The 27223-nt window shown below is 45.8% G+C and overlaps 1 protein-coding gene across 6 annotated transcripts in view; it reads right to left on the minus strand.

Annotated features, from left to right (window-relative positions):
- Positions 1 to 2143: 2143 nt before the first annotated feature.
- SEPTIN6 (septin 6) overlaps positions 2144 to 27223 on the minus strand; it is a 79259-nt gene continuing 54179 nt past the window's right edge. Inside the window, exons 6-11 of one of the 6 annotated variants that reach the window (XR_010319636.1) lie at positions 25147 to 25243; positions 21550 to 21718; positions 17582 to 17714; positions 14121 to 14311; positions 11921 to 11982; positions 6337 to 7162 (exon numbers count right to left, since the gene is read on the minus strand). Coding sequence is in view for 5 of the 6 variants with exons in the window: in XM_064277539.1 (XP_064133609.1) it covers positions 5633 to 5657; positions 14121 to 14311; positions 17582 to 17714; positions 21550 to 21718; positions 25147 to 25243 (615 nt within the window). In the remaining variant the exon portion in view is untranslated. Of the gene's footprint in view, positions 3169 to 3971; positions 5658 to 6336; positions 7163 to 11920; positions 11983 to 14116; positions 14312 to 17581; positions 17715 to 21549; positions 21719 to 25146; positions 25244 to 27223 lie in introns of those variants that run through there. The other 5 variants (XM_023553861.2, XM_064277538.1, XM_064277539.1 and 2 more) reach the window with 5 other exon arrangements.

Below are 27223 nucleotides of genomic sequence, written 5' to 3' on the forward strand. Positions count from 1 at the left end.
AAATATAATTCTAGATATGCATTTTTTTCTAATGGAGGAAGCAGCCCACAGAAGTCAGAATGTTGCCTTGCTTTGAGGGCCAGGACCATGTTTTACTTGTCTTTGAATCCCCATGTCTAGAACAGGAAGGGATTGATGGAGGATGGATGGATGGATGGACGGGTGGATGGGTGGGTGGATGGATGGATGGTTGGATGGATGTCGAATGGTGTTCTATTTATGTTAAAAGGGTATCACTTTTATGTGCTTGACAGATGCCTAGTGTTTTAGTCAGACAGGACAGAACATGGATTAACCTTAGTTCTTCCAGCTAGAGCCCTCGTTTCTTGGGCTTCTTGAGGGTATTAGAGGCCTCACTCTCTCCCTTGGAGCAGTTGGCATTCTCACCTGCTTAGCAACTCCCCAGAAGAAAGCACTAGTCACTACAGCAACCCCCCACCATCTGTGTTCTAGCAAAACTGTATGTACATTTTAATAAATTCAAGCCCATTTTCCCCACTGACTTACATGAAAACTTCAGCCAGGTATTTTGTCTTTGTTTCTAATTTCTTTTGCAAGGCCAGTAGCTTCTAACGCCTTTAAGCTTGATGGTGCATAAGTAAGCACTCCAATGCATTAGAGGTGGGGTCAGCAAACTATGGCTCAAGGGCCAAATCTGGTCCCACCGCCTGTATATGTAGAACCCTCATACGACCCTTGAGCTAAGAATAATTTTTTTGATGTTTTAATGGTTGAAAAAAAATATCAGAAGGAGAATAGTACTTCAGGACATGGGATAACTATATGAAATTCAGATGTCAGTGTTCATAAATAAAGTTTTACTGGAACACAGCCAGTCTCATCCTTTTATGTATTATATATAGCTGCTTTTGCGCTACAACAGCAGTTGAATAGTTGGAACAGAGACCGAAAAGTATTTCCTAGCTGGCCCTTTACAGAAAGTTTGCTGACCCCTAACCTACAGCAATGGTTCTCAAACCAAAACAAACCCATTGCCATTGAGTCGATTCCGACTCATAGCGACCCTGTAGGACAGAGTAGAACTGCCCCAGAGGGTTTCCAAGGAGCGGCTGGAGGATTCGAATTGCCAAACTTCTGATTAGCAGCCGAGCTCTTCTTAACCACTGCGCCACCAGGGCACCAATGGTTCTCAACATGGGGCGATTTTGTCCTCCAGGGGACATTTGGGAATGTCTGGAGATATTTTTGGTTGCCACAATGGGGTGGGGGGAGGGAGTGCTATTGACATCTAGTGGGCAGAAGCCAGGGATGATGCTAAATGTCCTACAGTGTGCTAGATAGCCCCCCACAACAAAAGCTATTAACACAACTTGTCCCAGAGCACATGCTTAGCAAGTCTGCTTGGTCCAGAGCCTGTATTTTTCCACAACACCCCAATGCCTGTCTCTCTGTTCAGTGATGCCAGAAGGCTATCTCACTCGGCTGCCCCCTAGTGTGCAAGCTTTGCAGAGGCAAGCCAATGTTGTTTCCTCTGGTACTCCTTCAGAGGCCTCCCATACATAACAGGATACAGACCACTTGTCCAGTCTTCAGCATCTGGCTATTAGGGAAATGAAGCTAAGGAAAGGAATCCTCCCCCCGCAACTGCAACCAGAACTATGAAAACTGACCACTCTCCCTCTTACCCATTTTCATGCTTGGAGGGACAGGGGGCATCCCTCCCTGGTGGCCCCAGGACACAAAATACACCTTGCTATCTGTAAAATGGGTTTCAGGCCAAAAAGAACAATCATATTGATGAATTCTCAGGATGCTCACAGAACAGGGTTAAATGAGGGAAGTCGCGCAACAGAGTTATTTCTTCCCCTTCCAGAATTAAAACTCACCTGAAGCTCATTTTGTAAGACCTGGCACTTCACTTCCTTCCACATGGTAATTAGCTCAAATAATCAGTTAAATAAATCCATGCTAATAATAGGGGAAAAACTGGAGGAGTTTCTGCCCACCCCCATCCTGCCCCGGTGGGAAAATTCTGGAAGATTCCATTGGCTGGTGGTACCTCCCTGAGCCCCTCAAATCCCTCACTTGGGAGGCAGCCACCCACTCCTCCCGGGGCAAACCATGGCGGGCCGCATCACCTAATGATTTAGGATCAGATCACACAGCCATTTAGCATTTCTTTGACTTTTATTGAAAATTGACATGGACATTAGAAAGGTATTAAGCTAAACAGTGCTGGTTCTGAGATGTTTCTTCTGGCAAATGAAGGCCCCAGAGGGGCAGTGACTGGTCACACCTTTGAGCAAAAAGAACAAAGGAGAAGAAAGGAAAAACAAACAAAAGTTCTGGAAAACATGCAAAGAGGCTCTCATAAGAGACACTGGACAGTGGAATGGTGATGGACGGTGGTAAGGGGTATATGGGAATGAGCACATTCACATGGTATCTTGATGCAAGGCAAACCAATGAACTCAAGGTAGACTCAGTAACATCAAAGCTCTCCCTCCAGATCTTACTCAGGCTGAGCAGAAACTTAATCTCAAAACTCAACTAGCCTTGGAAGGTTGAATTGTGCTCTCACTAAGCTGAAGGCCCTCTTGCCTCTCCCTTCTCCACCTGAGTGTTAGCTAGTGGGTCCGTATATCCCCCTTGCTGGGGTCTGCAGGTCTGTGAAGGCTGAAAAAGATACAAACGTTGTTTGACTTTCGCTTCCATATGCAGAAATGTTTAATAGTGGCTGTAGACAGTCAACCCATGGAACCAGAGGATTAGTTGTTGTTCAAAAAGAAAACCATGGAACTCAAACAACACCTTTTGAACAGCACTACCACACCCACAGCTGAGGTCTCCTACCCCAGTCACTTACACTTGGGTGAGTTCTCCTGCAGTTGTCTCTGAGGTTACATTTGGTCCATTCTCCAGCTCTGATGGTTCTTGTCCTGCCTTGTTAGGTTAGTACAAAACACTTCCATTTAAAATACCATGTAAGTCAGAAGAGAGCTTCTTGCCTGGACACAGGGACACATGACACTTGTTGAGTGTGTGTGTGTGTATGTGCACACGCGCGCATGTGCACGCACGCGCAATTTGAGGGCAGAGGGAATTGGTTGGTTTCTGGTTTGAAACAACATGGAACCCTAACTCTTCTATAATGGCAGTCTTCTCCTTTAGACTTAGTGCAGCTGCTGAAGATAAGATTAAAAAAAGCTGGAGAGGGAGAGAGAAAGAGAAAGAAAACATGAAATTAGCCAAAGAAAAAGGACATTCAAAGTAAGACAGGGGGAGGGAGGTGGGCAGTGTGAAGTAGCACAGATTATTCTTTTGAGAAGACAGGTTAGAAATGGGGCCAATGATTGACTGTCACCACGGAGAAATCTGCTAAGATTTTAAGAACACTACACACCGGTTTAAAGCTTCTTGTTTTAATGCAAAAACAAGCACATATTAACAGCCACATGTAAATGCCAATTAAAAAAAAACAAAAAATAAGAACAACAACAAAAGTGATCTGCACTGCAGCTAAGGAAAGCAAACTTCTTGGCTTAAGAGAAATGGCGGGGGCGGGGGGGTGTCCATCTCAGAAAAGCCTTTCCATTCCAGTCTGGGAAAATAAAAGCCCAGACCATCTCTAATGACTGGTTTTGTTTCGCCAGAAGTAAACAGAGTACTTAGGATATTTTTTTTAAATAGAAACAATTGTACTAATTAAAAAGCCTTTTCATTGAAGAGGAAAATAACCTGTCTACAGTGAGAAAAGCTATCTAATAAAATAAGTATTTTAATTCTTGTTAGATTTTTGTTTACCAAATTTCCCTGTTGACAAGAATCACCAAGGGCACCTGCTAAACATACACATGCCTGGGCCCCATCCCAGAGGTCCAGGAAGGCCTGCCAGCTGGCTAACAGGTGCACTGGTGATTCCTGCCATCAGCAGAAGCACTCAGTTGAGTGTTGTGCTTTGCCCCGCCCTCACCTCTGAGGTTCTCCTATTGTTGTGTGTGTGCGCGCGCGTGTGTTGGGGCGGGTGGGCGGGGGGAAGCAGCAGCGGAAGGGCCCTCTAATACTGACTATTCTGTTTCTCCAAACGCCAAAGGCCTTGTCTCCAAGAAAGATACGAACAGATTGACTGCCTTTGTACAGTGAGTCAGGAGATATGGAATTTAGCTTGGCTTCTGCCATAAAAACAGCAGTGGGGCCTCTGGCCAGTCCTTTAACTTCTCTTGGCCTCAGGTTTCCCTTATGGAAAAAGTGGAACATACCTGTCTCTCCCCCTTTATATAAAATTCCTGATTTAGCCTCATCTCCAAAGGTCTGGCAAAGGCTGTATGGCTCTAATGATTTTATAATACTTGTTGTTGGGTGCCATTGAATTGATGTCTACTCATAGCGACCCTATAGGACAGGGTAGAACTGCCCCATGGGGTTTCCTAGGCTTAACCTTTACGAAAGAAGCCCTGGCAGTGCAGTGGTTAAGCACTCAGCTGCTAACCCAAAGGTTGGTGGTTCGAACCCACCCAGCGGCTCTATGGGAGAAAAGACCTGGCCATCTGCTTCTGTAAAAATTACAACATTGGAAACCCTCTGGGGGCAGTTCTACCCTGGCCTATTAGGGTCACTATGAGTCAGAATCGACTTGACAGCAACGGGGTTTATTTTTTGTTTGATTGTTTAATCTTTATGGGAGTAGATTGCCAGGTTTTTTCTCCCGAGGAGCAGCTGGGTGGGTTCAAACCATCAAACCTTTCAGTTAGCAGGCCTTTCGGTTAGCAGCTGAGCGCTTAACCACTGTGCCACCAGGGCTCCTTAGAGCCCCTCAACCCTCAAGTAGTTCATCTATAAATACAGTGAATGCAACCATGGAGGGAGGGGCTCTTATTTATAATGTAAATAATTACTGGCGGTGGGGTGGGGAATAGAGATCAGATGGTTGGTTGATTTTAAGTCTGGCATTCAGTGGAAGCAGCTCTGGAATTGGACATAAAAGCATCAAAGCTGCAAAAAAGATGCCTTTCCCAAATAGACATAACAGCCCTAACTCAGCATCCTCCAGAGCTACTGGCTGACTATCGGTGTTTCCAAGCCTAGGGTCTCCTAAAGCACTCCACTGTGACTTGGATTTTCCCAAGAAACTAGCTTCTGTTGGCAGCCTCACCTCCCTCCCTGTCTCCGGCCACTAACCAGTGAATCAAAATGAGAATATCCTTTCTAACTCACCACAAAATACACTTCAAAACTGCACTCTAGGCTTTGCCAACCAGAGAAGAGAAAGCGTGTGTAAAGGTTTGCTTTTCACTTTCTCTACTTTTTGCTTCCAATTATTATTATTGAAGAGAGAACTTAGTGGCCTTCCCCCAAATTCTCAACACTTCCAAAAGGCCTGAACATTTGACATAGCCTTATTTGATTTTGTGGTTTGAAAGTGAGTGGTCAAAACAACAACAACCTCAAAAAATCAAATCAAATCAACAGGAAGGTGGTGGTCTTGGTCCATGCCAGTGGGCCTGGGAGGCAGGAGCAAGTTGTGGAATTCAAAAAGAAGAGGTGGGTCTTGAAGTGATAGTGCATCGCAAGGGGGGGAGCCTGGCTGCCTGGCAGCCCAAGCTGTCAGTTACAATAAGAACTTGGGCTTTAAAAGACTACATGGAGTCCAGTCCAGCTGTAGCGGGGAATGCTATTCAGTACACGGCCATAGGTTACTGCAAAGGAAGGGCAGAGAAATGGCGTATTAGCCACAGATCATTGCCTGGGTACCTCTAGCTCTCACTTTATCACTGGCCAAACACCAAAGGCCACTGCCCCTGGTGGCCCTGACAATGGAGGGCTGCCTACCTCACAAGAGCTCCCCAAAGCTACTATTGGATGGGACCCAGTAGCAAAATTAGGGCTGGAATAGTTTTTACACATCAAATCCTTGGACTGGAGAGAAAATTGTTGTTAGGCATTGTCGAATCAATATGGACTCATAGCAACCCCCTGTGACAGAGTAGAACTGCCTCATAGGATTTTCTAGGCTGTAATCTTTGTTAATCTTTATGGGAGCAGATTGCCAGGTCTTTCTCTTTGAGAAGGTTAAGGACCCTTTAAAGCACAATACCTCTTTTCTTCTGTCCCTCCTCTTCTTATTAGGGGACATGTGCAAAATGCTTATTAAAAATCACCATCACATTCACCAAATAAATAGAGACTAGAGGATGACTCATCAGAGCAAACCCAAAATGCAGATTCTTTGCCCGCTCAGTTTGCCAGTTTCTGAAATGGGATTATTGTACCTGGTACTACTTATTGGGATGGGGTGGAGACCTTATGTGAAAATACAGAGGAGTTTCTGGAACCCCTCAGAAGAATTTTAGAAGTCTACAATTCAAGACACTAGGCTGGTAATAGTACTCAGATTTATTCTCCCTTCTGCATCCGTGGAGTACCCAGAGTTACAGAGAGGAGAGATGCATGATATTTTCTCCAGCAGTTGTGTTTTCAGGGAAAGGCTGAGTGTAAATAAATTCATCCCGGATTTTGAATAAAACTTGAGTGCCAGTTTAAGTGAATCAAAGCTGGAGAGAGCTGGGCTAGCAGGCCAGAAGGAGGATGCACTAGAGGATCTTCTTTCGGATCCCTCGGTTGATGTGGAGTTGATTCTGACCCATGGCGACCCCACGTGTGTCAGAGTAGAACTGTGCTTCATAGGGGTTTCAATGGCTGATTTTCCTAAGACGGGTAGCCAGGCCTTTCTTCTGAGGCACCTCTGGGTAGACTTGAGAAGGGGCTATGGCACCTGGGTGGGGGAGGATGTCAGTGAAGACCAGTAACTGGGATACAGGTGACTAAGGGGGGGAAACGGTGCTGACCAGTGGTTACCCAGCTATGGTAGATGCAAATCCATCAGGGAAACAAGTAGCAATCAGACTTCGAGCAGGGAAGCTGGTGGGGCCCCTGAACATGTTACAGTCTGGCAAAGACAGGGTTGGATGGCTGGGGGCACTGGGAACAGAACTGGGATGCGGGGTGCATCTCCAAGCCATGCGACTGCTGGCTTCTTGACCAGAGGCCAGACACCATCCTCAGACTCTCAGGCTTCTATGAACCTTGGCAGGAAGAGAAGGGGGACACGGGTTGTATGCCCTCCAACTGTGTTAAAGGGGAATTAGAGAAGGGGAGGCCCAGCTCTGTTGCGCAGGGGAAGGGCGTCTACAGGAAGCCCAAACTGAAAATGAAAAGAGAAGTTGGGTTAATGAATGGATGGATTAATGTACCAAAAAAAAAAGTCAGAAGAAAATTGTTTAATTAAGTCATGATGACTAATAGATAAATTAGAATACAGCTATGTTAGATGATCTTTAGGTCTTATTGCATTGGCTCCAGGGAACATGCTTTCTCTCTCACACACCCACACACACTCCTGAGTGGCAGCAGTAGTGGCATGAGCTAGCAAAATAATTATCAACAACCTCAGAAACACTTTTTATCTCTTCCTAATTGCTCCAAACCAGTTGACGAGGAGTCAACTCCAACTCATGGCTACTCCATGTGTGTCAGAGCAGAACGGTACTCCATAGGGTTTTCTATGGTTGATTTTTCTGAAGTAGATCGATCACCAGACATTTCTTCCAAGGCATCTCTGGGTAGACTCAATCCTCCCACGTTTTGGTTAACCGTTTGCACCACCTAGGGACTCCTGTGCAGAAATACTGTCAGCAAATCTCCAGATGGCCTCAGGCCATTGGCTAGAGTTCTAGGTTCTCAGCCACTGCATTTCCTTGTCCCATAGGGAAAACAGAGATTTGAGGTTTCACCTCAGGTAGCCTTCAGAGCAGTCCTGGTCAGTTAACTGATACCCCAGGGGCAAGACCTGTTTGCGAAGTGCCTGGGGATGGCCACTAGGTTCTGCCCTAGGGTCCAGAGCACAGTTACCTAAAAACATGGGCGATGGAAACATATTCATTTGTGTTCACATAGCACTTGGAACTTTATTCCATCTAAGCTGCATCCCCGTAACATAAACAGGGCCTGCGGTACCGATCCCCGTTTGACTTATGAGAAAACTGAGAAACACAGAGAAGTCAACTGACATGGCTGTGGTCTCAAAGAAAGTCACAGCCAGGCTTAGAGCCTCAATCCCTTGGCTGTCTAATCAACACTCTTTCCATCACACCACAGCGTCGCTGACAAGTCCTTGGTTGTGGAGATAAGCCCCTGTTTATTAGCCGAAAGAGCCCTAGTGGCGCAGTGGTTAAAGCACTAACCGAAAGGTTGGTAGTTGGAACCCAGCAGGTGCTCCATGGAAGAAAGATGTGGGAGTCTGTTTCTGTAAAGATCTACAGGCTTGGAAACCCTGTGGGGCAGTTCTACTCCGTCCTACAGGGTCACTGTTGAGTCAGAATCGACTCGATGGCAACAGGTTTGGTTTCGGTTTTCTTAGTTGACAAATACATTTATCCCACTAAAAAGACTACTAAATATTTTGGGGAGGGAGAGAGTTAAAAGCACATTTCCCAGGTAGTGCAAATGGTTAACGTGCTCGGCTGCTAGCTGAAAGGTTGTTGGTTTGAGTCCACTCAGAGGCACCTTGGTAGAAAGGCCTGGCAATCTAATTCCCAAAAAATCAGTCATTGAAAACCCTTTGGAGCACAGTTCTACTCTGACACACATGGGGTCGCCATGAGTCGGAACTGACTCCAGGGCAACTGATTTGGTTTCATTTTTTAGTTAAAAGCTCATACATAACACCTTCATGGTAGAATTGTACAGTTGCTTCCCCAAAGTCAATATACCCACACTCCCACACATAGACATACATACACACACTTTGGGGACACACACACACACACACACACAATCAGGTGATCGGTAATTTATATCCGGAATTAGGAGTTCTGCGTTAATATTCCAGTTCTGCCACTAGCTCACTGTGTGATCCTTGGGAAGTCCCTTAAAGTCTCCAATATTCTATTTACTAACCGAAAAGAGTAGCCTAAAATACATAGTAATGGCCAATCTACTGGGCTTCATGATATATTTTGGTTAAGTATACACCCTGGTGGTGCAAAGGTTAACTGCTTGGCTGCCAACCGAAAGGGTGGCCGTTCGAACCTACCCAGTGGCTCCACTGGAGAAAGACCTGGCAATCCGCTTCTGTAAAGATTACAGCCAAGAATACCCTGTGGGGCTGTTCTCCTCTGTCGTATGGGGTCGCTAGGAGTCAGAATCTACTCTACGGCACCCAATAACAACAACACCTGTTGTATGTACACTGCGCAGCCCCCAAGACCATTAGCCGTTGAGACATAGTATCTGTAACTCTGTACTGATCAAAAAGGAACCTCTCTTACAATTGCAGACAACTGTAAGCAATGCCTCCAGCAATTTCAAAGCCAATTTGTAAGCCTCACTGTCTGCCTTCTATGTGGCCTTTGTGGTCCACCTTTAGAATGATAGATCTGGGGAGGGGGCTGGGTTGCCTTCACTGCTTTCAGGTCCTGGAAAGCAAGGCCTCCTTCTTCTATTTGGCCTGGAACTGCTTTTGTGGCTGCTGTAGAGAAAACTGCTATGAAAGGCCAACCTCCTTGGGGTTGGGGTTGGCTGTTCCAGCTGTTTACCAATTACCTCCCACGTGTAAAGTGTGGTTTTAATGATAGTTTTGCCAAAATTCATTTTAGTAATGGCTACTAATAATTGTTTACTCAGGGAAATCTGAATAAAATTATGTCAAACCATGCGTAATGGAGCCTGAATGAACTTACCAGGATATAGCTTTCCTGCTCTCATTGAAAACCAGGGAACAAAGAAAATAAGCAGTAACCAAGCTCCTATTCCTACTGTGCATCCGATACTTTGCTAGGCGCTGAGACTACAGCCAAGAACGAGACACTCTAAGAATTGATAATCATCTTCCATGGAAATCTGTTTCATTCAAGTCAACTAGCAGAGGCTCCAAGACCTTCCTTTCAGCTAGACGGCAAATCATTTCATTGTTCTTTCAGATTGTTTCATTTGGCCCAGTTTCATGGGCCTTATGTTTCAGAAGCCTTTATGGACTTCCTCTTTGAGATTTGCTTGTAAGTAAGATGTTCTGCCACCTGCCCAAGTCCCCAGTACAACAGCAGCAGCCATCAGTTTGGTGAGTGACAGCAGGCCCTCCATTTAAACCACACACTATATTGGTGAGGGGGGAGAATTCTTCTCAATATTTTATATTCCCAGATACAAACAAATCAAATGTAAAAAAGGCATTTATGAGACAACCAGGAAGACCTTGAACACTGGCTAGAAAGTTTATGATGTTAAGGTAATTTTGTAGGTGCGGTAATGGCGGCATTGTGGTTACGTTTTCTTTACAAGTCATTGTCTCTTAGAGATACAAACCAAAGTATTTACAGATGAAGCGGTGTGGGTTTTGCTTTAGAATAATTCATCTGGGTGATAGGTGAAACAGGATTGGCCATGTGTTGATAGTTGTTTGGAGGCCAGACTATGGCTATACTGGGCTTGATTTTACTATCCTCTCTTCTTTGGAGCATGCTTGAAGGTTTCCATGGTAAGGTTTTAAAAAACTATAAACAATGATTTTAAATAAAATAATATTTATATTCCCTCCTCATCTACTACCTGAGTCAAGTAGAGCAGATAAAAAAAACTAACCCGACTCATAACAACCTCATGTGTTGTAGAGTAGAACTGCACTCCGTAGGGTTTTCATGGCTGTGACCTTTTGGGCAGCAGATTACCAGGCCTTTCTTCTGAGGCACCTCCGCGTGGGTTCGAATAACAAATTTCAACAGTTCACACCACCCAAGAACTCTACTAGTAGAGAAGGTACCAAAAGACAAACCAACCAACCAAAAAACATAAAACTATTGCTGTCAGGTTGATTCTGACTCATGGTGACCCCATGGGTGCAGTAGAACTGCTCTATATGGTCATGGCTGTGACCTTTTGGAAGTAGTTCACTGGGCCATTCTTTCAAAGTGCCTCTGAGGGGGTTTGAACCATCAACCTTTTAGGTTAATAGTTGAGCACAAACTGTCTGTGCCACCTAGGGACCTTATAACCTGTTGCCGTCGATTCGATTCCGACTCATAGCGACCCTACGGGACAAAGTAGAACTGTCTCACAGGGTTTCCAAGGAGGAGCTGGTGGATTCAAACTGCAAACCTTTTGGTTAGCGGCCAGGCTCTTAACCACTGTGCTGCCAGGCTCCTAGGAACCTTACAGAGGTGCTTAATCATTGCTTTCAGCTCCCTGTAAGCTACATGCCAGGGATTATTTTGTATTTCACTCCTGTGGATACACCACCTTAGGAATCCTTCTCACCAAAGCTTACCTGCTTAACTCCTTATTAAAAGTTTCCATGAACTTGGTACTTGTAGAATTACATGTAAGAAATTCCCTGTAATATCTGGGGTTCCTTCATTTTTTTCCCACTTTTATTATGTTTTTTTGGGAGTACATAGCCAAAGGAAATTTGAGACCTTGAACTCCTCAGATAAGAAACAACCACCAGAGGGAAATGGAGAAGCAAGTTTCCATTGGCTGTGAACATTCCCAAACCTGGGAGTCAATGTTGACTGTGGCATTAGGATAGGACTTGTGAGCCCAGCACTTTCACTCATCACTACAGCTGAGTCAATTTTGGAAGTAATAATTAAGGATTAAGGGCTGTCCAAGAAAAAAATTGCCAAAATTGAAACTCAAATATTAATCGCAGAATCCACCTATGATACCCAGCTGTTCTAGTAGCAAATGTCTGAAAACTCTCCCCTTTTAATCAGGTAACCAAGCATTCCACGTGCACACTTGAAATCACACCAGGCTATTTTTTAATGTTTTAAGTCACAAGAGGAAACCAACTAGCCCAATGAAGCAGATTCTAATTAGAGATGGGCGTGTGTATGGGGGGGGGTGGATTTGAGGGAATGTGTTCTAGAAGCCATTGCCAGTTCTATTTAGAGTTAATAAAGCTTACCAGGACCCTGGGTCTCATGCAGCATGCAGCAAACAGCAGAGTTAACTGTAAAACATTAAGAGCTGATGATGATGGAATGAGCATGAGGAGAAATCAATTTTTATAAGTTGACACAAACAATGAGGAGTTAAGAGGTCAAATGAGAAGACTAAGTGGGAAGGGGAAGAGAGAAGGATGGGATGGTAGGGCCCCCTGAAACACTGGCACTCTTTCTTAATCTCTTTAAGGACCATCAAAGGAAATTCAGAATGAGTGACTCTATTGGATTCAACCACTATCTCTCAAGAAGAAATAGTATTACCACCACCTCTACCTTCAAAACCCACCACCATCACCATGTGAGCAGAGTGGCATAAGTCTAAGGGTGGGACTTCTAGAAGTTAACCAACTGTTCATGGAATTATGTAGGAAATATAGAGCTGGGGCCACTTATACATTTGGAAATATGGAAGAGGACAGGTTATCTTGTTAGGCCCTTTTTGCTGAGGTGAGGTGCCACACACCAGCAAGGTTTACAGCCATCTCAAAGAATTAGAAAAGGGCACCGTCACCAGCACCAAATATTCCTGGAGGCTGGAGAGAAATGCCTCCCTACATAGGGCCTTATGCTTGGGTGTCGGTACATTTGAGGTAACTAGGGAGGAAGCCTGGAGGTCTGTGAGAAACTTTCCCTGAACATCTGAATAGGGAATATTTATAGTTTAGTGTCAACAGGGCCAGAAGAAATTATTCTCCTAATTCCTGCAAGCAGGTGGTGAAACTGCCCCAGGAATTGAGTTAACACAAATATCACCGGACCATGAAGGCAACAGGCTAGAGCTGGAAAAATTTAGATTTTTATGATCTTAAAAATAGGAATCCATTCCTACTGGTGCAACTAATATACCATGACAGATATGTAATATATGGTGTGTCCAAAGAGACTTTTTTTTCGGGGGGGATGGCTAGTTGAACTTCATCCATCAGATAATATCAAACGAGTTAATAAGTCAATGAATTGTCATAGAGTGCTATGATTCAGTAATAAAAATCTTTGGACAAATTGGTGAAAACTTTCAAATTTTGAATAAAGAATAATTGAATTGCAAAACTGAGTGCCTTCAAATATAAAATATTTTACTGTTGTAGAAAAGTCACTGTTTTATTCCTCTGGGAATAAAACAGGGCCAGAGGAAAGGAGAGGTGTCTTTCTTCTGCCAAATGTCTGAGTTAAATCAAAGAACAAGTGACTAAAAATAGGAGGCAATGACCACAGATAGCTTTCAGATCCTCAGGCCCCTTCAGTAAAAAAACACTCCACCTGGGGCCTCTTTAAGTCAGGCTCCACAAACAAGCTAAAGAACGCAAGGGGACCACTGGATACTTTCTTGACATTGTACAGGTCCCAGAAGAAATGCTTGTCTCTGATTCTGGGATGAGGAGTGACTGGTAACCTCAGTAAGCAAAAACTAGGATTGGGTTAGAATTATTGCCCCATTTGGTTGGTAACCAGGTGCCCATGCTATCCTGCCTTACCAAATACCAGGAGATACAGGTTGATTTGAAAATCATTCCCCAGGTGGAGGATGGGGCACACAAATTATACTGGTAATCTGAGCCTCTCCATCAAGTTCTCAGTACCCAGGGCCAGAAACAAAGCAGCAGCCAGGAGGAAGGAATGGCAAAGGGGTGGGAAATCAGGACTGAGCTGCGGCCTGCAGCACTTTAAGCTCTGTTGGCTGCAGCTAGTGAGAACAGAGACGGAGAAGGCCCAGAAGCCAGATCAGCTCCAACCTCTCAGGGAGAGAGAAGGCACCCAACAGCCCCTGCTAAAGGCTCTCTCTTTCTTCTACTCCTCTATCTGCCTTCTTTTTATTCCTCTCTCTAGTATAGCTTTGCAGCTCTCATTGTTTCTACCCTTCTTCTACTCTTCTCTCTTTTCTTTTGCTTTTCCTCTCCTTTCCCTCCCTCTACTTCCTACCTTAAGTTTACAGGGCTTTTCTAAGAGGGGGCTGGGCCTCTGAGGCCACACTCCTCCCCTACTATTAGCTCCCCAACCTCGCAGAATCCAAAGCCCCTGGGAACACTGAGACCAATTATAGGTGCCCAAACTGGTCTAACAGCCCCCAGCTCACCTTCAGTGACCAGCCCTCAGCCCCCTCCATGAGGGGATGAGCAGGAAGAGATAGCAGCCACCACCCCAGCCCAGCCTACTACTTACTTTTTCTTCTCTTTGTCTCTTTTCAGAGTCTGTGACCCTCCAGCCTGGGAACCCTGGGACTGAAGCAGCTCAGCAGCTGCCTTTCTCTGTTTGAAAGCATTCACTTCATCATCCAGGGATTTCTTCTTATCCTCCAGCTTCTTCTTCTCATCCTGGTGTAGTTTCTTCAACCGGTCAAACTTCTCATGCAGCTGGTGGGGAAGCACAGGAAGGTTGGGGAGAGTCCCCCCGTGAGCAGCCCCCAGCGCAGCAGAGCCCAGTGTGGTGATGGTGGTGGCGGGGCGGGGGGCTGGCAGGGTTCCAATACTGCAGGACACGGAGGCCTTAGAAGACATTTCTGCCAGCGGCTGCCATGATGCCACCATACGACACCATGCTTTGGGTTGTTCTCTGCATTTACTTTATGCTACTGAATCTGTGAAAGAGCCCTCCACTCTGCTTTATCAAACATTTTGTTTCAAAGAGTCTCCATAGCTACCACACATGGTTAATGATATCATTTATAATAATCTAACATAGGCACTTGGTAAAGTAGAGGGTCAGCAAAAAAGACCTTCAACAAGATGGGTTGACACAGTGGCTGTAACAATGGGCTCAGACATAGCAACGATGGTGAGGATGGCCCAGGGCTGGCCAATGTTTTGTTCTGTTGTATAGGGTCACTGTGAGTTGGAACCCACTCGATGGCACCTAACAACAACAACAACCTCATTTAGTCATCACAACAATCCTGAGTTAGATCCTGCTATCTCCATTTTGTGAGGAAACAGAGGGTCAGAGAGGTTAAGGAATTTGCCCAAGGTCAAAGAGCTAGAAGTGGCAAACCCAATCCTTAGAGGATTGTATAATGGGACCTCCCAATATGAAAGGGGCCCCTTGCCTTTTATTCTCTGCAACCGGGGAGTATTGCCATGGATTGCAGAGAAAACTTCAGCAATGCTTAAGTTGGTCAAAGAAAACTCTTGGTCTTGGACTTGGACATGGAAAGAGAAAAAAGGATTTTATGAGATGGAATGATGGTGAAGACCTCAGCTTTGACCAAGGGGAGGCTTAACTAGCCCTGAACAGAACCAGGGAACCAAGGAAGAACAGGAAGAATGGTCTCGCACACCGTAACGATAAGTGGATCAGAGAGCAAGAGGTATAGGCAGTAACCAACGAGAATGCAATAAGCTACCCCGAATACTAAGAGCCAACCAAGCATAATCTAACTTTCTTTTGAGGATTCAGGAGAGGATTTATGATTCTGTGGCACTATAGATATTTGGGACTGTCACTTAGTAAGGTATGGTGGATGACAGAACTTGCTACATAAACCAGCTTTTACTAGCCACTGCGGATGGGCTGGGAGAAGCTCTATCAGTTGCTTTCACCTGGCTCTTATTCATTTGACTTTTCTCCGTTAAAGATCCCTTCACCTCTCCTCTGAAAAGCACTGAGTGACATTTTTCTTTTGAAAAGTGAAACTGAAATAAAATCGACAGTCTTGTCATAGGCTTTGGTGAGAACACTGGAGAATCACAGCAGATTAAGGGTGGAAAAAAAAGGTGGAAGACACTTGGAAATCATTAAACACTTCTCTTCTTTATGGTAGAGGGCCTTGAGGTGAAGCAGTTGCTGACATGACCAAAACTGTACCTGAGGCCAATGAATCTGGCAGCATTGGGAGAATTCTTAGGGGAGGAGAACTTGGAGGCAAGGCGACCGGTTAGAGGGCTGTTGTTGTTGTTAGGTACCAACAAGTCGATTTCGACTCATAGCAACCTCATATGAAAAAGTAGAACTGTTCCATAAGGTTTTCTAGGCTGAAAGATGTGGCAGTCTGCTTCTGTAAAGATTTACAGCCTTAGAAACCCTATGGGGCGGTTCTACTCTGTCCTATAGGGTCACAGTGAGTCGGAATTGATGACAATGGTTTTGGTTTTTGGATTAATCTTTGTGGAAGCAGTCACCAGGTCTTTCTCCCACAGAGCCACTGGGTGGGTTCAAACCGCCAACCTTTCTTTGTTAGCAGCTGAGCACGTAACTGTTGTGCTATCAGGGCTCCTTAGAGGATTAACTGTACTAATTCAGGCATGGCTTCAGTAATAAAAACCCCACATAGGACCATCAAACCTTAGTTTAAAAACTCACTAGAGCAGCACGGATGGTTCTTTAACTACAAAATGAAATGGAAGACAATATTCAAGTGAACAGGGAAATGCTCCAGCTGTCACAGTTTTGGGTTTCAGCAAGGTACTCAGGCCTTCCAAGGATCATCTTTCCCATTGCCATGGGGACCAGCACCAGAGAAGGTGTGACAAGGCAGAACAGCCGAGAAAGTGATCGACTTTCCCTACCGAGCTCAGAATGCCCAGGAAGAGGAAAAAGAAGCAGTCTGCACCCAACCTCAGGGGGGCGTGTTAGGATTCATCTCTTTAGCAGCACTGTCCGATACAAGGAAACCCTGGTGGCGCAGTAGTTAAGAGCTACAGCTGTTAACCAAAAGGGTGGCAGTTCGAATCTACCAGGCACTCCTTGAAAACTCTATGGGGCAGTTCTACTCTGTCTTATAGAGTCACTATGACTTGGAACCCACCCAACAGCAATGGGTATCTGATACAACTTTCTAGGATGATGGAAATGTTTTGTATTGGTGCTGTCCAATATGGTAGCCACTGGTTGTATGAGGATTGAGCATTTGAAATGTGGCCAAGGGGATCGAGGGACTGAATTTTCAATTTTCTTTAATTTTAATTAATTAAAAAGTTTTTCTAGTTGCCATCAAGTTGATTCCAACTCATAGTGACCCCGTGTGTTTCTGAGTAGGACTGCACATAGAATTTTCAATGGCTGTATCTTTTCAGAAGGTCCTTGGGTGGCGAAAGTGGTTTGTGCTTGGCTGCTAACTGACAGGTTGGTGGTTCGAATCTACCCAGTGGCACTGTGGAAGAAAGCCCTGGTGATTTGCTTCTACAAAAAGATCACAGCCAAGAAAACACTATACAATGGTTTTACTCTGTAACACATAGGGTCACCATGAGTTGGAATTGACTTGATGGCAACGGGTTTGGTTTTTTTGGTTTGGACCTTTTGGAAGTACATTGCCAGACTTTTCTTCTGAGGCGCCTCTGGGTAGATTTGAACTGCTAACCTTTTGGATAGCAGCCATTTGCACCACTCAGTGACTCCAAATTAAAATTTAAATAGTCGCGTTAGCTAGTGGCTACGTAATGGGACAGCATATCTCTAGAGAGCTAAATAGCGCAGAATGAGAACACATCCCAGCTTTGGGGAGTAAAGGGGTGAAACCCCAGTCTCACAGCCCACTCTGTGCCAGCCAAAGCAGGACTACGTATGCCATGCCCATCCCTGCTCAGAGCCTGCAAGGCGCCCACTGGCTGTTCTCTAGGGCAGAAGCCCCTGCCATGCCCGAGTCAGCCTCCTTTCCCATCCAGCCTGGCACCTGGACTCTCATTTACCTCTTTCTCTGCCTCTTTGAGCTCCGCTTCTTTCTCCTTGACTCTCTGGACGAACATCTGCCTCATCTCCTCTTCTTTTTTCTGGAGCTCCCCTAGGAACTCATTCCTTTTGGCCTCATACGTCTCCTGTAAACTGCAAACACGGCCAGGTTAATTCTACCGCCTTCTGAACAGCTCCTATTTCATGAAAGTTGTCCCCATGGACACTCCCTAGGTTCCTCCAGCCTCCCTTCCCCATTTTTAGGAGAAATAAAATTAAAAAAAAAAAAAGAAGCTTCAAGCTGTGGGCAGCTAGTTTGGCACATGACAGCCTGAGCACAGAGCTGCTTGAGGGGCATGGGGCAACCCTGGTGAGCTGGAGAGACGTTTGGAACTAGGAGTGACTTAGGAATATCCGGTTCTATACTCTCATTTTACAGATGAGAAAACTGAGATCCAGAGAGGTGACATGACTTGCCTGAGTTCACACAGCTAGTTAGAGGCAGAACTGGGACCAGAAACCAGGTCTCCTGTCTCTTAATCTGGGTGCTTCCACTGCACTATGCTGCCAGGCCTTGGCTCTGAAACTGACCATGTCAATTAATTATTCCAACAAACGTGACGAGACTCCACCATGTACTGATTGACACTAGGCTAGTCACTCAGCCTCTAGAGTCAGTAGACACAGTGTTGGCCATCAAGGAACTCATGGTCTAGAGGGAGACACCTAGGCTAAGTCCCTCTGCCCTTGGCCTGAAATTGTTTGTAATAAAATAGGAGTTAGAATGGTGAAGAAGCAGAGGAACTATGCTTCAAAGAGGGCAGCATGTGTAAAGGCACATGTGGAGAGAGAATGGCATATTTGGGGTGCCAAACATGGAGTTCAATATGGTGAAAGAATATCTCATAAGCTGTGGAGTAGTGGGAGAGGAGGTTACTGGGTCTGGCAGACAAGAACAGACTTTGGACGCCATATTCAAGAACTGGACATTTCTCCACTGCAGGAATTTAAGCAGGACACAGACTTCCAATTTGCAAACTGGAAAGATCATTCTTGCTGTTGTGTGAAGGGTGGGCTTTCCAACAATCCGAATAAGAAATGACGAGGTCTTAATGTTAAGGGTTGGTAGGAAATGGAGGGGAAGGGTGAAATTTGAGGAACAATAAGGGAAGCAGAACTCCCAATGACCTGGGAGGAATCAGAGATAATTCCTGTTTTTGGCTTGGGCAACGAGGTGGATGGTGGGACCGTGAACTGTGAGAGGGAACACATTGTGAGAGGGAACACTGGAGAAGGATCATGCTTAGGAGGGAAGAAGATGAATTACATTTTAGACAGGCTAAGTTTCAGGTGTGATATGTCCGAGCGGAAAGGTCCAGTATGCAGTTGGATCAATGGGTTTGGAGCTCAAAAGCGAGATTTTAGCTTGGGGGTCATAAGTCGTGTACTCTTAGGTGGTGATTAGGGCTGTGAGAGCAGAAAGAACTGTCTGCAAAGAGAATAGAGTGTGAAAACAGAAGAGGCCCTAGGAAACAGTTCTGGGGAACACCAACATTTAAAGGATGAAGCTGAAGAAAATGAGCCTGCAAAAGGGGCTGAGAAGGAACAGCTAGAGACATAGGAATAAAACCAGCCTGGCCAGTACCAAAAGAAATTTTTAAAAGACCAAGGCACAGAGTACTTCAAGAAAGGAGGCAGCAGGGAACAGCATGGAATGTTGCATTGAGATCCAATAAGATGAAAGTAAAGGGGTGCTCTGAATTTGGCTATAAGTATGCGATTGCTGGAGAAGCCCTGATGGCACAGTGGTTAAGCACTTGGCTGCTGACAAGTCAGTGATTCAAACTCACCAGCCGCTCTGCAGAAGAAATATGTGGCAGTCTGCTCCCGTAAAGATTACAGCCCAGGAAACCCTATGGGGCAGCTCTACTCTGTCCTATAGGGTCACTATCAGTTGGAATCGACTCAATAGCAATGGGTAACGGGTAATGTGATTGTTGGGCTGGGAGAGAGGCATTTCGGTGAAGCGGTAAGGGCAGGAGCCCGACTGCATTGGGTTGAAGAGTAAATGAAAGATGACATGAGGAAGTGGAGACAGTTAACTATAGAACAACTCTCCTTCCTATCAAACCAAACCTCTTGACAGGCAGAGACTGGGGAGGAAGAACAGGGTAAGGGAGAATTTCTTTAGGATGAAAATGTTTATATGCAACACAGAAAGGAGCCAGTGAGAGGAGTGAAGAGGGTGAAGATAAGGGAAAGAGAGAGGTATTTAGGATGGGGCAAAGGAAGAGGTTGTGTTGTTAGGTGCAGTGGAGTGGATTACGACTCAAAGCGACCCTACAGGACAGAGTAGAACTGCCCCATAGGGTTTCCAAGGCTGTAATCTTTACAGAAGCAGACTGCCACATCTTTCTTCCACAGAGTGGCTGGTGGGTTCAAACCACCAACCTTTTGGCTAGCAGTCAGTGCTTAACTGTTGTGCTATCAGGGCTCATTCAAAGGAGGAGGAAATCCATTGCTGTTGAGTCGACTCCTACTCATAGTGACCCTATAGGACAGAGTAGAACTGCCCCATAGGGTTTTCAAGGGTGGCTGGTGGGTTCAAACGGCCAACCTTTTGGTTAGCAGCCATAGCTCTTAACCATGTCACCACCAGGTCTCCCATTTGCATGCAAGAGGGTGGGAAGCATGGGGAGGGCGAATCACTAACTAGATAATACAAAAAAAAATATCAGCTGCCATCGAGTTGATTCCGACTCATAGCGACCCTATAGGACAGAGTAGAACTGCCCCATAGGGTTTTCAAGGAGTGGCTGGTGGATTCGAACTGTCAACCGTTTGGTTAGCAGCTGAGCTCTAAACCACTGCACCACCAGGGCTCCGTCAAAGCAGGAGGGGAGGGGACTAAAGGAAGGGGTAGAGAGATGAGAAGAGGAAGAGGCACATTTCTTCCTTCACAGATACAGATAAAGTTGTCAGAGGGGAAGGAGAGAAAAAGCTAAGGGAGCTCCCACCAGATAGAGACAAGCATACTTTTGTCCAACCTCAGGAGCTCCAGTGGCCTCTGTCCCCGCCCGTCCATTGAGGGAACTAAGTCTGCCCCTTGGGAACTAGGCATCCCCTAAGGATTGCCTAACGCTTTGCCCCCAGGTTGGCTTTCTACTGTGAACGGGTACTGTGGGATTTCAGAGGCCATTTGAAAGCTTTCTTACCCCATACACATGCCCCTGACTTGCTCGGCACTTTCTGAAATGAGATCAAGCCTTTCTTTCCACAATAAAGGGCGCCACGTGGTCATTGAAAATATGAGATTTATGTCACATGCCAGGCATAGTGATCAAACACATACTTGGGATCTTACTTCCAAAGGAAAAGCACAATGAGTTGCTTTTGAAAACAAGCCTCATCTCTGACAGCGTCTTAGGTTCTGATTTGAGAAACATACCAATGACTATTAACACTCTGTGGTCAAAATAAATTGTACACTTGAATGGAAATGCTAAGGACAGTGGATGAAGGCCCTGCAGTTCATCTTCAGGTGTAAAATCACCAAAACCCGGTCCCATCTGGTTTGGATCATGGGGAGGAGGGTGGAAACCTGACAGTTCAGCAGGGGTCTGATGAAGAAAGTGGGGCAGAGGACAGCCACAAAGGGCCATGCTGCAGAACAAGGCCCCAGCTCAGGGCTCCCCTCGAGCATGGGCTGGCTGGAGCACTCAGTGCGTGCTTGTGATGGTGTCTCTGTCCTTTCCTCGCTCATAGGAGCAGTACGGCAGTGCTTACAAACCTGCCCAGCCACTGCTCTCCCTGGCAGCTGTGCAGGTGCAGACTGGGAATGGGCAAGTGGAACTGCCAAGTGGGTTAACCCTGCTCCTCTAGGTCTTATGCACCCTTGTCTTGCCTCCCCGGTGAATTCACCAGGGCAAGGCTTGCACACCACCTGGCTGGGCTGGGCTGGGCTGGGCTGGGCTGGAGGGAGAGGTACCTGAAGGGTTTGCTGTCAGGGTCGGTGTCCTTGAAGCCCATCTCCTCCAGTTTACAGCGGCGGTACAGCTCATAGTGCCGAGTGTGGGTCTGCTCCCGCAGATCCTCCATGTTGACCCGAATCAGCATCTCCCGCAGCTTCACAAAGTCGCAGTGGGCCTCGTTTTCAACTGCATAGCAGGGGATGGGGTATTGAAAGTATATTGAAAGGAAGGCTAGCAGAAGCAGAAATGGATGAAACAAGGGGCAACATGTCTAACAGTGACATCGCCTTGCAATCTGCATATACGGAGGCTGTGTATTTACTTCCTAATTTGCTTTTCTACTGGAAATGCAAACGAAGTTACCAAAATTACCGTCATGGAAAACAGTACTACCATACAAATATCTAAGAAGACGTGCCGTAGCACTTCAACCCCAATTCGCCAATCAGGACTCTCATAGAAATCTTCGTAGGACAACGGCAAATGGACATTCACCCACTCATCCAATAAATATTTGTTCTCAGTATTGTAGGAGGGACCGGGAACTCAGAAGTGAAGTCTTGGAGTGTTGCCCACAGGTGCTTACAGTTTAGCGGAAGAATAGATGCAAACTGACAAATGCAATAATGCAAAAATTACAAAAATGGAGATATAGCCAAGGGGCAATAAAAGCCCAGAAGAGGAGGGGCTGAGATCTCCTGCGAGACTGAAGGCTTCACCAAAGAAACAACCTTAAGATGACTCTTAAATGAAGGGTAGGGATTTATCACGCAGATAAGGGAATCCTTGCAAGTTCTCACAGAGCATAGGCAAGGTTACATAGCTAGTATGTTGCAGAGTTGGGATTCAAACACAGGCAATCTAGGCTATAGGGACTAGGGGAGAGACAAAGGCTATGGCCGGATGCCAAAATCTCCAAAGAATAATGGGGAAGAACTAGGGTATCGATAGATGACAGCGACAAGAAGGGGTGTGGACCACAGGTATGGTCCATCTGGATGGTAGGAGCTTCAATGGAGGTGGTGTTTTAGAGGGTGGGTAATGGCATGACAGCATCAACAGTGACTAGGACGAAGTGGACCCCACTTTCCAGCCCAAAGTGGGTGAGGTCTGGGTGAACAAGGCCCCTCCGCAATAGAATGTGCATTTTGGGTGGCAGCCAAGAATGACAGAGATGTTGGAATGGTGATGTTTGGCCCGACCATGGAGGGAGACTAGTGTCTGAGTTGATGAATAGGCACAGTGACCTCAGATTTTGTTTTTCAGTGTCTGGGAGAGGGTAGTGGGGGCAGGGAGGGAGTCTGGGATGACAGGGTTTGGGCATCGTTGCCTGGTGGTTATCAGAGCAATCTTTCCAAAGCCCAAATCGGCTAATATAACTCCTCTGCTTAAAAGTCATTATCTTCAGGATAAAATCTCCCACTGTCATAGAACATAAGCTAATATTAAAAATTGGATCAGTAAGGCAACTTCTCAGGACTATCAAATATATCATCTCCTCCTCCATCTCTGGACAGTGATCCCTGGTGGTCAGTCAGAATAAGTGACTCCAAGGCTTCTGCAGGCTGCCCAGTCAATACACAACTTCCTTCTCTCACAATCGAAACAATGACCTTAGATTGACAAGAAAATAGACAGAAAAACTTTCACAGGCACCAGTTTTGGTTAGGTGTGGGGAAGTCGCAGTTGGAGGAAGTCACTGGAACCGCCTCACTGCCTTCTCCTCATTTCACCTCAGGTTCCTGTCTCTCAGACCATGAATTCCTTCCCACAGTGGGACTGTGGGTTCAGAAAGTATTTGCAAATCTTCCTAGCGGAGCATCTCCAGTCACATACGGGAGAGAAGACCAACACTTAGCATAGCTCTGGTAACGTGTCTTGTCCTATCTATGGAAAATACCATTATTATCAGTGGGTTTCTGGTATATCCTAAACCAGCCAGCCTTTGCATATGATGTGGAAAACTTGCCATTCACTGGCAGTTGTTTGGCCAATAGCAGGGACGAGTTTACTCTGAACCAGCCACACACTCACACATGGTGCCCCTTGTGATCAGTGGGCCGGCTTATAGGTGTAGGCTCGAAGACCAGAGACGTCCTCCATCCATGCCAGTGTCCTAGGACTTGTTTTATCCACTGAATTGACTAGACCTGAGGGTAACATGACACGCATCAAACCCATTGCAGTTGAGTCGATGCCGGCTCATAAAACCCTATAGGACAGAGTAGAAGTGCCCAATGGGGTTTCCAAGGAGCAGGCAGTGGATTCGAACTGCCGACCTTTTGGTTAGCAGCCAAGCTCTTAACTACTGTGCCACCAGGGCTCCACGCATCAAACAGACCACAAAAGGAACTTTTCTGAGCGTATATACAAGACATTTGATTGGTTTTAAATTGTGGAATAATCATACATACAGCAGAGTACATGAAATGTGGAAGAGTAATTTAAAGAATTTTTACAAAACCCATGTATCTTAGATCCAGATTAATCAATAGAACATAACCAGGCCCCCTGTGTGCCCCTTCCTGTGTGCATGCTCCTCCCGGCCCCCAAGATGTAACTACTATCCTGACTTTTGGGATTATCATTACCTTACTTTTCTTTATAGTTTGATCACTTATGTGTGAATTCCTAGTTTTCTCTGAATGTCTGGGTGGCACAAATGGTTAAGCACTCAGCTACTAATTGAAAGGCTGGTGGTTTGAACTCACCCAGAGGTACCTTGGAAGAAAGGCCTGGCAATCTGCTTCCAAAAGGTCATAGCCATGAAAACCTTATGGACTGCAGTTCTACTCTGCAACACATGGGGTCTCCATGAGTCAGAATCTACTCAAAGGCAACTGGTTGGTTTCTGGGGAGATTTAGTTTTTCCTGCTTTTAGAATTCATAGAAATGGATTCATACAGTCTGTGATTTCTTTAGCTCAACATTATGTTTCTAAGATTTATTCATGTAGATGTAACTGCAGTTCATTTCTTTTCACTGCTGCATAATATCCCACCACATGAGCATATCGCAATTTATCTTAATGGACATTTGGGTAGGAACCCTGGTAGCGCAGTGGTTAAGCACTCAGCTGCTAACAGAAAGGTCAGCGGTTCAAACTCACCAGCTGCTCCATAGGAGAAAGATATGGCAGTCTGCGTCCGTAAAGATTTACAGCCTTGGAAACCCTATGGGGCAGTTCTACTATGTCCTATAAGGTCACTATGAGTCAGAATCAACATGCCAACAGTGGGCTTGGTTTTGGTTTGTTTGGACATTTGGGTTGTTTCTATTTATTTTCATGAACAACACTGCTGTGAACATTCTTGTACATGTCTCCTGGTGCACTTGGGCAAGTATACATGCTTTCATGTACATCTCTTCCTCCCTTGCGCCAAGTTCATTTGTTTTTGTTCCAGAAAGCCTTTCTCCATTAGAGATGAGGGGAACTTGCTCGTGCCAGAGAATCCAGGTATGGGGCCAGGGTTGGCCTGCTAGCGTCCCCTGTGGCTGCTTGTGGCCCAAGTTGGGGCAAGTTAGGGACTTGTCACACAATGGTTGGGGACAGGCAAAGAGAGAAACAGAAGAGGCCTGCTGAGTGAGGTCCCTCTCCTTGGAGACTCACTCACCCTGCACCGTGCCCCAAGGATACTGCCGCGCCTTCATCATCTTGTTGCCAATCTTCAGCTCTTCCGTGCTGCCAATGACAGCAAACGGCAGGTGGCCCTGAAACAGAAGGCAAAAAAAAAAAGCTCCAGAAGAGAGGCACAGAGCTCCGGACAGTACAACAGCTGCTCATCTGGGGCCTCAGGCCCTCAGACTGCAATGTCCCTCACCATCATCATTACCCAGAGGCATTTATTAAGCAATTGAGCTGTGTGGGAATAAGAGGCCCAGTCCAGGCTTCTGCTGTTAGGTAGGAAATTCACAATAGAAGATAACAATGACATGGCCAAGTGCATAGAAAACAGACAAAGAGAGAAAATAAGCTAAATAATAAGCAGATACACAGAAAGATTAAGTTAGCTATTCACTATTCATAGTTGCTGAGGGGAAGGGCCTTTACTGAGTGGGATGGAGGGGGTTACGCACGGATAGAGGGGGTAAAGGAGAACCAAGGGGGCTGTGATCACTAGCCCTGCTCCGTCCCCAGAGTGTGACAGCCTTGAGAATAGGTACGTACTGAAACCACACCGCTGACTGAGCTGTACTCTCCTTATTCCCATCCTTCCCTGGAGGAAGAGCTCACACTGAACTCTCGAGCCTAGAAGTCAAGTCAACAAGTATTTACCTAGGTGGCCATTACTGAGCTGGGTTCTGTTTTAGGTGATATAATGAAGATAAAAGGAACCCTGGTGGCACAGGGGTTAAGCATTCAGTTGCTAAAGGTTGGTGGTTCAAACTCATCTAGTGGCTCCCTGGGAGAAAAGACCTGGCGATCTGCTCCTATAAAGATTACAGCCTAGGAAACCCTATGGGGCAGTTCTACTCCGTCCTATAGAGTCACTCACTATAAGTCAGAATCGACTCAATGGCACACAATAACAATGGAGACAAAAGAAGACACATTACCTTGCCCTGTAGGAGCTTGCAATCTTGTTGTAGAAGCCAGAGTTACATATACAAAATCACATAAGACAGTATATGACCAAGGGCTCAAGTGTATGGTCTGGTACTCTGTACGTAAACCAAAAAACCAGCTGTTTTTCAGTTCATTCCAACTCATGGCGATCCCATGTTTGTCAGAAAACTGTGCTCCACAGAGTTTTCAATGGTTGTGACCTTTTGGAAGCAGACTGCCAGACCTTTCTTCCGAGGCACCTGAGTGGCTTCAAAGTAGCCGAGTGCTTAACTGTTTGCACTATTCAGAGACTTCACTCCAAACATAGTAGGTACTTCATAAATACTATTTGAATGGCAGTGGCAGGGCTGCAGGCACGTAGACAGGAAAAAAGGGCAAAGTACAAACAAGGAGTCTTAGGCTGGGTTCTCTAGAGAAGCAAAACCAATGAAGTGTGTGTACATATATATAGATCGATATTTTTTTAGATAGATTTATCTCAAGGAAATGGATCATGCAGTAGAGAGGCTGACAAGTCCCAAGTCCATGGGTCAGGCATCAGGCTGGAGGCTGCTCCTCACTCACAAAGCTGCAGGGGCTGATGAACCCAAGATCGGCAGGTCAGGTGGCAGGCTGCTGGCTCATGAATCCCAAGATCGGCAGGCAATATGGCAGGCCACTGGCTCTAGTCCCAAAACTGCAGGTCAGATGATGACAAGCCGGATCAAGATCCAAACCAAGCAAGCTTTGCCAGGACGTCCATATATATATTGGATGCAGGCCACACCCCCAAGGAAACTCCCTGTTATGGATTGTGTCCCCCAAAAATGTGTGTCAACTTGTCTAGGCCATGATTTCCAGTATTGCGTGATTGCCCGCCATTTTGCCATCTGATGTGATTTTCCTATGTGTTGTAAATCCTACCTCTGTGATGTTAATGAGGCAGGATTTGAGGCACTTATGTTAATGGGGCAAGACTCAATCTACAAGATTAGATTGTATCTTGAGTCTATCTCTTTTGAGATATAAAAGAGAGAAATGAACAGAGAGACAGAGGGACCTCATACCATCAAGAAAGCAGTGCCCAGTGCTGGGAGCAGAGCATGTCCTTTGGGCCTGGGGTCCCTGTGCTGAGAAGCTCCTAG

This window comes from Loxodonta africana, chromosome X, assembly GCF_030014295.1.
Source record: "Loxodonta africana isolate mLoxAfr1 chromosome X, mLoxAfr1.hap2, whole genome shotgun sequence".
Taxonomy (NCBI): domain Eukaryota; kingdom Metazoa; phylum Chordata; class Mammalia; order Proboscidea; family Elephantidae; genus Loxodonta; species Loxodonta africana.